The 13,699-nt window shown below is 28.8% G+C and overlaps 1 protein-coding gene across 2 annotated transcripts; it reads right to left on the bottom strand.

Annotated features, from left to right (window-relative positions):
* Positions 1–396: 396 nt before the first annotated feature.
* LOC145749889 (uncharacterized) lies at positions 397–13,623 on the bottom strand. 2 transcript variants are annotated; one of them, XM_082565772.1, is made up of 20 exons: positions 13,456–13,623; positions 12,401–13,331; positions 11,870–11,944; positions 11,221–11,397; positions 10,439–10,624; positions 9,964–10,151; positions 9,553–9,775; positions 8,811–8,945; positions 8,155–8,297; positions 7,896–7,998; positions 7,023–7,217; positions 6,624–6,896; positions 6,298–6,444; positions 5,467–5,608; positions 5,126–5,323; positions 2,879–4,590; positions 2,379–2,549; positions 1,518–1,734; positions 1,376–1,439; positions 397–944 (listed from the first exon to the last, which is right to left on the bottom strand). In XM_082565772.1, the coding sequence occupies exons 1-20, from the start codon at positions 13,527–13,529 to the stop codon at positions 866–868; spliced, it is 5,433 nt and encodes a 1,810-aa protein (XP_082421898.1). In that variant the 5' UTR covers positions 13,530–13,623; the 3' UTR covers positions 397–865. The 2 variants fall into 2 exon arrangements, with proteins under 2 accessions (XP_082421898.1, XP_082421896.1); XM_082565770.1 differs by having other exon boundaries at positions 398–958.
* Positions 13,624–13,699: the final 76 nt, after the last annotated feature.

Below are 13,699 nucleotides of genomic sequence, written 5' to 3'. Positions count from 1 at the left end.
TTTTTATTATGTCACGAAGTTTTAACCGCGTATATTTATTAAGTGACTTACAATATAAAAACGTGGTAGTAGTTTTATTAACTAAAGGCGTATAAATACCAAGACCAAAATTTGCCATATTTAAAATAATAATACAAAGAAAAAGGGCAAATTTGAAAATATAATTGTTAAGAAAAATATTTTTAATAAATTTATGTAAAAATCCTTTAAAAAAATTGTATTATATGCTTCACAAGGCACACTTTTTTTTAATTTGATTTTTTTAATACTTGAATTTTAGTAAATAACACAAGATATTACTGAAATAAATAAATACCATTTTAATTAGGTTTTACTAGAATAATATCTGAATTTTAGTTCTTTTTAATTTGCTCTTTAAAATAAGTATTTCATTCATTTTTTCTTATTATATATTAACACAGTGTTTAAAAATACAAAAAATATTTATTTTAAATATTGTGTTTATAACTTTAATATATTTTCATTTAACTGCACCTTATATACTATAATATTGTTAAAAAAAACAAATTTTAATAGGACAAATATTTAGATAATTGCACTTATAATAATAATGGCAATCTATTGCATTTTGTAAAGTCCTATAGCTAGCAATATAACTTAAAGCAGCATTTTAAAAGTAAAGAGATCTTTCTACTGGCAGGCTGACCTAATAAGGCAGTAAAAAAAAAATTGCAATAACGTTTTAACTAAACAATTAATAACAAAAAAGTGTGTGCATTTGTGTAATAATGATTGTTATAAAGAAAACTCTAACATTTTGCTCTTTGCTGACGTCTAGCGGTTGTGAATTTTCTAAACGATGTACCTCCCGTCGCCGCTCTCGGTTAAGTTGGTGTTGACTTCGTTAAGACGACCGACTTGTTTCCAGGTGGCATTTGATTGGTCGACAAGGGAGGTGTGGTCGGTTAGTTGTTGTTCCAACGCTGAAATTTCAGATCTTTACAAAAGTTTTTTTTTTATTGTTATTTTTATTTAATAATATAAATGATGAAGCCACCTACTACTTGCTTGCATTTTTAATTTTTTTTATATATTTATCCTCGATGTGGTGAGGTCGGCTTTACGGCCTAAACATAGAGTAACTTCAGTTACCCCGACTCAGTCTCAAGTTGCCTTTGGCAGTTTGGGATATAATTGCCCAATAATTATGTTGCTGATTAAGTGCTGGCTTAGCAGGAGTTCATACTGTTTATAGCGCCTTACTTAATGGCGCTCTCCATGGAAGCAGTAAGGATCGAACCAGGACCTTATGTAGTAAAGCCAAGTGTATGAAAACTATAGCACACCACTAACTTTTTAATACAAAGTATATAAAAATATATGTTAATAATAATTTTAAATAAATAGAACCTACCTTAAAGTTTTTAAAATGTCATCAATTTCTCCAACAGCAGACGGTAGTTTATTGTTCAACTTTTCTAAAAATAAAAAAAAATTTAAAAACTTAAAAAAATTTTTAAAAAAGGTAAAAAAATTATTCCATCAAAACACCTTACCATTAATATCAGATTTGTCTTTTTCAGTAACACCACAACCAGATTGGTCAAAAGTATTTGAATTTATTCTCGATTGGGTATTTTTTAGCTGATTATTGCTTGATGACAACCAAGATAGTGAACGTAAATCGCTTTGTAATTTTCTAGCCCGATGTTGGTATCTTAATTTTTCTCGTCGATGAATTTCTTGTTGTTTGTTACTGTAAGTTAACTTCACCTAATTTTAAAACAAAATTTTCGCATTTTGAGAGTTTATTTATTTACAAAATATTCTCTGTTTTTTTGTTTATTATTTTGTCTTGTTTTTGTAAAGAAAAAAATACAAAAAAGCCAAACTATTATGATATACCGGCAGCGTGATGTAGTGGTAAGCCCACTTGCTACACCACACATGAGGTCGTGGGTTCAATCCTCACTGCTCTCATGCTGTAGCGCTCTTGAGTAAGGCGCTATAAACGGTATGAACTCCTGCTGAACCAGCACTTAATCAGCAGCATAATTATCAGACAATTATAATCTATAATATCCCAAACTGCCAAAGGCAACTCGAGACTGGATCGGAGTAACTGATGTTACTCTATGTTTAAGTCGTGCATTAGACTTTTCCACATCGAGAATAAAGATATATACAAAAAAAAAATAAAAATATGCAAGCTTCGGGAATTAAACCCAAGACCACTTGTTGTTAAAAATCAAATAAAATATTAAAAAATTTAGTTAATTTATTACAAACTATTAATAACTTTAACCATCTGACTAAATTGACAAGCCTATTAAATTACTCTAAAAATTAAATTAAATAGAAAAATTGTTTAAAATTGTTTTGTTTAAATTTTTTTGAGCTTTTTTTAAATTTTTGACCTGTAATTTGTCAACCATCTTTCTCAGCCTCTCGTTAGCATCCACGAGAGCTCTGATCCTCTCACTTGCATCCCTGATTCTCTTTTCTGCTTGGATGCGGTGGATGCCATTCCTCTTTCTCAGTTGATCAACTTCTTGTTGGTGGAATTTCTTTACCTCAACTAATTCATTCTAAAAAAATTGGAAAAATAAAAAGTTTTTTTAAAAAAGTTTTTCTAAAAATAATAATATTTAAAAAATGTTTTTTTCATTTTATTTATCCTCAATATGAGAAGGTCGACGATATGACCTAAGTAACATTTGTTACTCGACCCAGTCTCGAGTTGCCTTCGGCAGTTTGGGTATAATTATAAGCTGGCGGTTAAGTGTTGGCTCAGCAGGAGTTTATACAGTTTATAGCGCCTTACTAAAGGGCGCTGCAGCATGAGAGCTGTGGGAAATAAACCCATGACTTCTTTTATAAAGTTTTATTACCACTCTTTTAAAAATACCATACATACCTGCAATATCATATTTTCTTTATCTTTTTCAAGGTCAAGTTTAACAACTTCCTCACAATTTTCAGTGTTTTTACATTTAAGTTCATTTCTCAAACTTTCTTTAAGATTTTCGATTTCTTTTTGCAACAAAGTTGTTAATTTTTTACTTTCAATTATTTCATTTTCAGCCTTTTTTAATTTCGATTTTAATAATTTAACTGTCTTCTTATAAGCCTTCAACTTCATCGAGTCCTCTTCGTTAAAGATCTTTGCAACATCCATCGGATCAGGAAGGGGAGGAAAACTTTGCTCCGGATCATTGTCAGTTTGGGATGAAGAGTCTTGGTGCATTTTTGGAGAACAATTTTTAAAATCTTCAAAATTTTTTTCTAAATCGTTTAATGTCTGTGTTGATGTGTTAGATAATAAAGTTCTGTTTCTTAATGCACAAATTTCACATAAAACAGGAAAATCTTCGCTATTAGTTTGTACTCCAGTATCAGTATATATAAACTCATCAGTCTGTGAAAACGAATTCTTTAAATTTAATTGGGACACTTCGATAAAATCAGTTTGATTTCCAATTTCTTTACTTTCACTTTTTTCTGTCTGTGAACTATTATTTTTAAAATATGTTGGTTCATTTTTATAATATGTTGAATTTACAGATAATTCATTATGGTCAGTTTGTGTTCCAATATTTGATGAGTTATAGTTTTCTTTAGGTTTTTGTGATGTCATAATCGGTATTTCGTCGTGTAAAGTTTGCGTACCAATATCATTAAACGATTTCTCTAAATTTTCATTTTCAGGAATTAAATTTGTTAAATCCATAATTGTAAAACTATCATGTTCAGTTTGGACGCCAATTTCTTTCGTTTCAGTTTCAAAACTTGTTTGCAAAGAATTATGATCATATAAAACTGAATTTCCATCTGTAGGTACATCAATACAATCAGTTTGTATTCCAATTTCAGCTGAAAAAACTTCACATTTTTCAATTTGAACACATTTATCTTTAGAAATTGAATAATTTGATGATGAATTCACAGGCATTTCATCATGGCTAGTTTGAGTTGATGAATTTATTAATTCCACGTCTTTTCTTTCTGAAGATATTTCTATTTTGTTATGTTCGGTTTGGCTTCCAACATCAATTAATTGATTTCTTGAATCTGTTTGTGAAAATTTATTAAAATTTTGACTTGAAGTATATTCTACATCTGTCTGAGTGTTTATATTTTTAAATACTTTTTCAGAACAATTTGAATTTTTAATTTCATTATCTTTTAAAGTTTGTGTCCCAGCTTCAGATATTGATTTTTCATCATCACATGTTTGCGAAAGTACAGAATTTTGATCGAAATTTGTCTGCGTCCCAAATTCAATCATAACTTTCAGATCAGTTTGTGAAAATGCATCTGCCAAAATTTTTGAATTTTTGGGCTCTTTTGTTGTAAAATATTCAGCAATAATAGTTTGAGAAAAAGAGTCAGATACATCTTGACTAGTTTGTACTCCAATTTCAGTTGTCTTCATATTTCTATATGTCTGCGTACACACATGATTGTAATCTTTATTTGACCCGGGAATATTTTTTAGATATTTTGATGATGTCATAAGTTCTTCATTATGATCAGTTTGCGTTCCAATATCTGACGAGTCAATGCTTTTAGTAGGTTTTTGTGATGTCATAATTGGTATTTCGTCATGCAAAGTTTGCGTTCCAATATCTAAAATAATAAAAAAAAACTAAATTTATAAAAATGTTTAATAAATTTCTAAAAAGGGGGAACTTTTGTTAACTTAACCTGGTCTTAAGTTGCCTTTGCCATTTTAATAACCTAATAATGTTGTAAAATCATTAACCTGTCTGTTTTTTGACTAAGCAAATTCAAGTGGAGTTTAAGTCTTATTAAGGCAGCTAAAACTTAAAAGAAGGGGGACTTGAACCCCAGACCTTAAGCCTTACAATAATTTTTTTTGTATATATCTTTATCCTTTATGTGGGAAGGTTGAATGCGAACCCTAAACATAGAGTAACACCAGTTACTTCAACCCAATCTTGAGTTGCCTGTGAGAGTTTGGGATATTATATAGATTATAGTTGCCCGGTAATTATGCTGCTGATTAAGTGCTGGCTCAGCAGAAGTTTATATCATTTAAAGTGCCTTACTCAAAACACCCACAACCTCATATGTGGTGTGGCGAGAGTTTTTACCACTACACCACCCCCCCGTTTTTAGGTATACATTAGTAATAACTTACCTCTTGAACTTATATCACACGCTGTATCATTTTTAACAACATCTTGTTGAGTGTTTTGTTGTTGTTGAGCTTGTTGTTGCATCAATGTTGAAGCGTTGACTGCCCATTGTTGATAGTGTTGTTGAAGGGAAACGATATATCGTTGTTGTTGATCAACAGCCTCCTTTAACTTATTTCTTTCAAGTAAAACAAAATCAACTAAAAATAAGAAAACAAAAAATTAGAAAAAAAGAACTTAAAAAAATCAGAAAATGGGAAAAAAACAGAAAATTGAATTTATGTGTTTTTAAATATTAGAATATTTAAATTTAAAATTTGTTTTTAGACAAATCATTACATACGAGATTTTTTCCAATCTGAAGACTGATTTTCATGTTTTTGAACTTCCTCCATAAGTTTAAGTGAATTAAGGTTAAGTTGTTGTTTGGCTGTGGTAAGCTCTTCTTTGAGAATTCGATTTTGTTTAAGATAAGCTTCTGATTCCTATACAAATATATAAGTTAAATATTTTACAGAAATAAGAGATAGGCTTGGTAAAGTGTTATAAATGGTACTAACTCCCGCCAGGCAAAACACCAATTCATAGTGAAATTATAATGCAATATAATAAATAATATCAAAAACTACCAAAGTCAACTTAAAACTGGATAAATTTAGGTCGTAAAAAAGGCATTTTCACATTAAGGATAAATAAAAATGTAAAAATACAAAATAAATCATTTTTTATAATGCATATAAAGTTTACCAGCAGCGTGGTGTAGTGGTAAGAACACTTGCTAAACCACACATGAGGTCGTGGGTTCAATCTCCACTGCTCTCATGCTGTAGCGCCCTTTAGTAAGGCGCTATAAACGGTACGAACTCCTGCTAAGCCAGCATTTAATCAGCAGTATAATTATCGGCAATTATAATCTATAATATCCCAAACTGTCACAGGCAACTCAAGATTAGGTCGGAGTAACTGATGTTACTCTATGTTTAAGTTGCACATTCGACTTTCCTACATTAAGAATAAAGATATATACAAAAAAGTATAGTACTATACCCAAATCATTATTTTTATTGTATAGTGCTGTACAAATGCTTTACACTCTCAACTAATCAACTTAAAACTGTAGTAGCTCTTGATAACATAATCTTTGTATGCAAATGTATATAGCAAAACCACTTACTGTATTTTTCAACTCTATTTTTTGTTTGTATTTTTCGTTTTCTTGCTCCATTGTTGAAATAGTTTTAGACAGGATTGCTGAATTTTCTTTCAATAAAGAAACTAGTTTTTCACTTTCTTTAAATTTAGTTTGAAGTTCTAAAATTTCCTAAAAAATAATTTTTTGATTTTTTATTTGAAAAATTCATTTAAAAAAATGAAACATAATTTTAACAATAATTTAAGATTTCTAGTGACTTTTGTTCTTTTTTTTTTATTTAAAAATGTTTTTTTTTTTTAACCAAAATAAAATAAGTCAAAAAATATATTTTATAAATCATTACTTACATAATTGTAATCTTTCTTATTTATTTCCTGATTTTTATTTAATTCTAAAATCTTTGTATTTTCATTCTTTAACTTTTCAATATTTTCTTGCAAACTTTTTATTTCTTCACTCGAAATTTGATTTTTTGTTTTTAGTTCATCTAACTCACTGATTAGTTCTCTTCTGGAAGATTGGAGTTCAGATAAAATGTTAAGATGCTGCAAAGCTTTCGATTCATCTTCTTCTGACGAAATATTTTGATTTTCGACAATTTTTTTCTGCAAATTCTCAATCTGAGATATAAAAATTGCTTGGTAAAAAAAAAATAAATAAAAACATAAAAATTTACCAAATAAATAAAAAAAATAATTTTATATAGGTAGTATAAACATAGTTTAAATTTTAGATTTTAAAATTACCTTTTCTTTTAAATTAGTTTCTATAACTTTAGCATTTTCCGCTTCATTTTTTAATTTTTCAATCATAATATTTTGTTCTTCTTTATCAATTTCACTTAGTTTTAATTTTTCATTTAATATATTCATGTTTAATTCTAGTTCTTGAATAAGTTTTTGTTTTAAATCAGCATCTGATATGAGGCCTTCGAATTTTGACTGTAATAACAATATATATGATAAAAGAAAGTAAATTTAAGGTATATATAAATAATGCATGGGGAATATTACCTTCTTTTTTTGCATAATATTTTCGTTTATTTTTTAATTTATACTCAATTATCAATTTAATAATTTTATAAATAACTCCAACAATGATATTGTATATTTACAGAGTTTAACAATTATTTTTTTGGTAGATATCTTTATCGTTGATGTGGGATGGTCGAATGCACGATCTTAACAGAGTGACATCAGTTACTCCGACCCAGTCTCGAGTTGCCTGTGGCAGTTTGGGATATTATAGATTATAATTGCCCAATAGTTATACTGCTGATTAAGTGCTGGCTTAGCAGGAGTTCATACCAGTTATAGCGTATTACTCAAGGGCGCTACAGCATGAGATCAGTGGGGATTGAACCCACGACCTCATGTGTGGTGTAGCAACTGTTCTTACCACTACACCACACTGCCGGTATCTTACTGCTTTTTTAAAAAAACTGTTTGGTTTTTAAAAACTTTAAAAAATCTGTGATTTATAAAAAAATACAAATATTAGCCTGACTTACAAAACTATTTCTAAATTAATTAAAAAAACCTATCAACAAAAATTGTTTAAGCAAAAATTAAAAAATTAACTTTTTTTACAAATTTATTTTTTTTTGTAAGATAAATTACCTGAATTAAAGTTTTTTCATTTTTTTCGTATTCTAATTTTTTATTTAAATCCTTTGTTTTTATTTCACTTTGAACTAATTCTGTTGATTTTTCATCCAATTTCCTGCCAAAAAATTTCCAAAAAATTATTTAAATAAAATTTGTCTTTTAAAAATAAAACATTTTCTGTCTTAATGTGTACAAAATATGAAATTTATTAGTTTTAATAATCCAACTTTTATTAATTTTTGTTTACAAAAAATAAATCACAAAAATTTACCGTTTTAATTCCGCTTCTATTCTATTAAATTCTGTTTTTAATTTTTCATAATTTTCATTCACAGTCTCAAGTTGGTTATTTTTATAATCAGAATTTTTGTTAGATTCTGTGCTTAATTTCAACTGGGCCAAAATTTGTGCAATCTAAAAAAAAACATTAAAAAGTTATGTAAACATAGCAGCAGCATGGCATAATGGTTTTAATTAAGTACACTTGGCTTCACCACATGAGGTCCTGGGTTCGATTTCTACTGCTCTTATGCTATAGCGGCCTTCAGTAAAGCACTTTATATGATATAAATAACTGCTGAGCCCAAACCAATAAACGGATTATTTACCAGACAATTATGATCAATAATATTCAAAACTACAAAAGTCAACCCAAGACTGGGTCAGGGTAACCAATCTTACACTAGATTTAGATTATAAAATCAGTCTTTCCACATTGAGGATGAAACATAGGCCTATATAAAAAAATACTGATAATATTACTATATTAACATCAAAATACTCAAAAACAGCAAAAAAATTTAAATTTAAAATTATAATTTATTGCCAAAAGTGTTTAGTCCTTTACAAAAATAAATTATTATGTCATTTTTCATGTTCACAAAAAATTAAAATTTCCAAAATAATAAATAATTTTTCTTTATGAACCTGATTATTTTTGTCGTTTATTCTTTGTTTTTGTATCGTCGAATTTTTTTTCGATAAGTCAAGTTCTTTTTCAAGCTCAGATATTTTGAGTTCAAGATTGGATTGTAAAGTTAACCCACGATCTGCTATCTCAGACTAAAAAAAAATTCACCAAAATTTTAAATATTTTTTTAAGAAATATTTTTTAATAACTTATAAACATAAAATTGAAAACTCGGCTATACAATACAACCAAACAAGAAAATATTTATATTTTTTTGTATATATCTTTATCCTCGATGTGGGAGGGTCAAATGCATGACCTAAACATAGAGTAACATAAGTTACTCCGATCCAGTCTCGAGTTGCCTGTGGCAGATTGGGATACTATAGAGATTATAATTACCCGTTAATTATGCTGCTAATTAAGTGCTGGATCAGCAGGAGTTCATACCGTTTATAGCGCCTTACGCAAGGATGCTACAACATGAGAGCAGTGAGGATTGAACCCTCAACCTCTAGGTGGCTTAGCAAGTGTTTTTACCACTACACCACGCTGCCGGGTAACCGGGAATTAATTAAATTGCAACTGATAATTATTTGCCATATATGATTATTTGTAAGGGGCTAAGATAAAACTAACTTTATATTAGAGGGTAACTAGCACAATTTTTTTCTAGTTAGAATTATATAGGCTACATATTTTAAACATATTTAAACTTCTGGTTTTAAAACTATTTCAATTTTTATTTAAATTATTTACCTTTTGTTTAATTTCTTCTTTAATTTTAGTAAAACCTGCCTCAACTCGGTACAGATCACCATGGAGCCTGGTAACAGCGCCGTCCAACTCAAGTTTTTCTTTCGTTTGAATCGAAACTTGTGATTGAAGTGACTTAACTTGATTTTCCGTTTTTCTGAGTGAGTCACTCAACTCTGCGTTACTTCGAGTCAGTTTTAAGTTTGATTTTTCAAGCGCAGTAAACCTAGAAATCAAAAAAAAATCGAAAAAATATTTTTTTTAAAATAAAAACAAAATCAGATTTTAGGTTTAATATCAAAGCACAGAGTTCGAACCCTAGGCCCTGACATTGTTGGCATGTTAATAACAAAGGTATAGAGTGGTCAAATGACTAGTTAAAAATTAGACAAAAAAATCAGAAAGTATACTTACATGTCCTGTATTTGCATTAATTTTAAATTCTGGTTCAAAATTTCTTGATCTTTCTCGTAAATCTTTTTTGCATAATCGTCTCTCTCTGTCCTTATAATGTTAATATAATCTTTATTGTCTACATTGTCATTTGAACTTTCTTGCAAAAGTGATTCCAATTTTGAACTCTTGACGGTGATTTCATTTAACTGAAAAAAAATGATTTCTTCAAAAAATTAAATAAAAAAGTTTTTCAAATTTTTTTAAACAAATAAAAAATGCAACTAGATTTGACAAGTATATTAAAGGCTATATACTTTATAAAAATTAATTATCGAAAATTTCATAAATTGATTTAATAAAATGACATAAAATAATAATTTTAGACAATAAAAAAATATTAAATTTAAGACAATGTGTTTTATTTTTATAAAAGTTAACACTGGCAAAAAAAATTAATTTAAAATTAAAAATTTATAATCCGTATTTACCATACCTCTTTTTGGAGATTAGCTTTGTTTAATAGTTCGACGTCTAATTGTTGTTTAAAGTCGGTGTTATTACTTTTCAGTTGATCTCTTTCAAGTTTAATAGAAGACAAATCGTTGGTAATATCTTGAAGTGACTTTTTTAACGACAAGTTTTCTTTGTTCTGTAAATTTTGTTCGTTTTCATATTTTTCCTATCAATGAAAAGTAAATTTATTGCTTTAAAATTTTGTTTTTAATAAAAACGGAATAAATAAGCTACCATTTTTTCTTAAAATAGTCTTGTTTAAAAAAAAACAGGGTACAACATAATATAGTGATATAAAAATGTGACTAAATTTTAAGAGGTGGCGGGTTCGATTCCCACTGCTGTAATGTTGTAGCACTCTTTAGTAAGGCAATTTAAATGGTACCAAATCCTGATATAAACCAATATGCAAGTTAATTATTAAAAAATTTAATCAAAAACATCTAAAACTGCAAAAGGCAACTTAAAACCTTGTACCAAATGTTGCTCTACATTATTTTGTAAAGCAAACCTTTTAACATAAAAAATAATAACAATATGTATATAAAAGAGACATACCAAATAAATATTATTAAATAAAAAAAAATAAACATATTTAAACAAAAAGTTAAGGCAGCTAAGTGGTAAAAAATTGGCCTACTTTTATTTTTACACTAAAGTGTTACAACATACTACTCAACAAACACAAATAAAATAAAATTTATTTTATCCAAATAAAATTTAAAACCAATATTTTTTTTGTTGATTCAGTTAATGTCTTACTTTTATTTTTTCTAAATTTCTTTGTGCCACTAGAGAATTAGTTTCGCTCTGATTCAAACTATTTTGAGTTTTCTGTAATTTTGTTTCCAATTTTTTCTTTTTATCGTTTAAATCGTGAACTTGTAGTTGTAACTGTTGTTTAGAAGAAACTAGTATCGCAGTATCAGCTTCTGCCAACTGTTAAAATAATAAAATGACATAAAAAATTGAAAATGCAACACAAAAGTAATTATTAAAAAACAACATAGATAAAGATTAAGCTATGTAGGTTGATACCTTCAAATTCTAAAAATAAATTTTGTTGGAAAGTATTTTTTTAGCTTAATATTGTAGTAATGAGAACACTTGCTACACCACACATAAGGTCGTCGGTTCAATCCCCACTTCTCTCATGCTGTAGCGACCTTGAGTAAGGTGCTATAAACGATATGAACTCCTGCTGAGCTAGCACTTAATCAGCAGAATAATTATCGGGCAGTTATAATCTATAATATCCCAAACTGCCACAGTCAACTCGAGACTGGGTCAGAGTAACTAATGTTACTCTATGTTTAGGTCTCGCATTTGACCTTCCCACATCGAGGATAAAGATATGTACAAAGAAAAAAAATGGTTAAGTATGAGTAGTTTAAGTTTATTACACACTAACTTTTAGGGATTGCTTTAACTCCACCAATTCTCTTGCCAGTTCACTTTCACTAACATTATCATGACAGTCATTGCCCTTTTAAATAATAAAGTTTTAAATGTAAAATATGCCATGTTTAATATGTATAGTAAAACTGTCTAAATGTATATATATACAGTTTAAGGGCGTTATTGTTTGTTACATACGTACTTAATAAAAGCATTGGTTCCTTTTATAGTGGCCTATAGTGCCTAAATTCTACAAAAATTATCACAAAATTACAAAACCAAAGGCACATCAAACTGATAGTAACTTAATACTAAAGTAAGATAAAAGATTTTCCTAAACATTTATAGTGGTAAGCAATATACACATTACAACCAATGCTATTACTACTATTATCTTAAATTACAACCTTGCTTGCCCCAATCATATAAACTTAACCCCATATGCCCATCCTAAAATTAGCAATTATCAATAGCAGTAAGTACTAATGACCTAATATACACACTTTGCCTATTCATTAGCGTACACAGCAAAAAAATAACTTACATTTATTGTTGGATATCCGTTCAGCAATAACCCATCTTGGTCTAAAGATAGCGAAGAACAACTTCGAAAACTCGGTAACTCAGTTAATTTATCATCTTCGCTCAAAAATGAAGTATCATCAGAGAAAGAGTCATTATTAGGTAGGTGTTGGATATTTGAAGAAATTGGATCAGTATTTTTAACAACTGATTTATTTTGTTGAGTTGATTGTATTGTAGTTATTGGCAATGTAATCAGAGGCGATATTTCGATATTTTTGTTATGAGTTTTCGAGTTATAATCTGCAGATGCATTAAAATTATTTGTGCTTTGCACTGCATCCTCATAACAGATCGAGTATTTAGTATCGTGATTTAAATTCTGTGGAAAAACCGATGAAATATAATTATGCGATCTGTTGGCATCATTTAATTCGCTTTCTTCTGGCAGAGAAAAAGATAAGGTCCTGTCTACTCCGTCTTCTGTACAAATCGACGTCGTTTCAGAAAACAAACTAGAAGAGTCGATTGTTGTAATATCATCTAGTATTGAATCTGTTAGTGTACTATCAGCAGAAGAAACAGAAAATGTTGGCAAGTGGTGTGAAGTATTATTCGAAATATCCGCAATATTTTTTAGCGGTTGAACTTTTGAAGGCTCATTTTTTGAAAAATGACTAAAATCTAAACTTGACGATTTTTTGTTCGTGCCATAAATTTTAGATGCAGATTTAGGGGTCAAAAGTTGGGCCTGAACTTCGAAAACTCGTTGTGCAGAGCCTACGGACCGACAGACAGCTACATCAGAATTCTTTTTACTTTTTCTACTAGATCGACTGCTGGTTGAAGACAGTGATGCTGAGCTAGGAGATTTACTTTTTGGTGAAATTGGGTTGAACTGCTGTTTTTCGTCATAATTTTGTGATACCTTTTGTTTAGTCACATGTAATGTGCTGTAAAAACAAAAAAATTAATTTTTTGAAATTTAATTATTGTTAAAACTCAATTTTTTGACTGTTTTTTAAGGTATGCTATAATTTTTTCAAGTTAACGTAATATTTTATTATAAATTTTCACCTGGAAGGTATTAAAATTAGTTTTTCGTCCGAATTTTTCAACAAAGGCAATTCAGCTTCTAAATTCAGCGTCATTTATCCACTTTATAAATTACATTATTAATAAAATTTCTGCCTAACACGTGTGTTTGAATCTAAAGACCCTTTATCAGATAATGTACAGCTGTTCCAGCATGTCAAACTCAAATGTATTTTCTCTTTATTCTATTTACAAAACAAAGGCATAGTAATTTCTCAGACTCTTA

The sequence above is a fragment of the Corella eumyota genome, chromosome 4 (genome assembly GCF_963082875.1).
Source record: "Corella eumyota chromosome 4, kaCorEumy4.1, whole genome shotgun sequence".
Classification (NCBI taxonomy): Eukaryota; Metazoa; Chordata; class Ascidiacea; order Phlebobranchia; family Corellidae; genus Corella; species Corella eumyota.
Note: the sequence above shows the minus strand (reverse complement) of the source record. Positions and strands in the feature narration are given on the sequence as shown.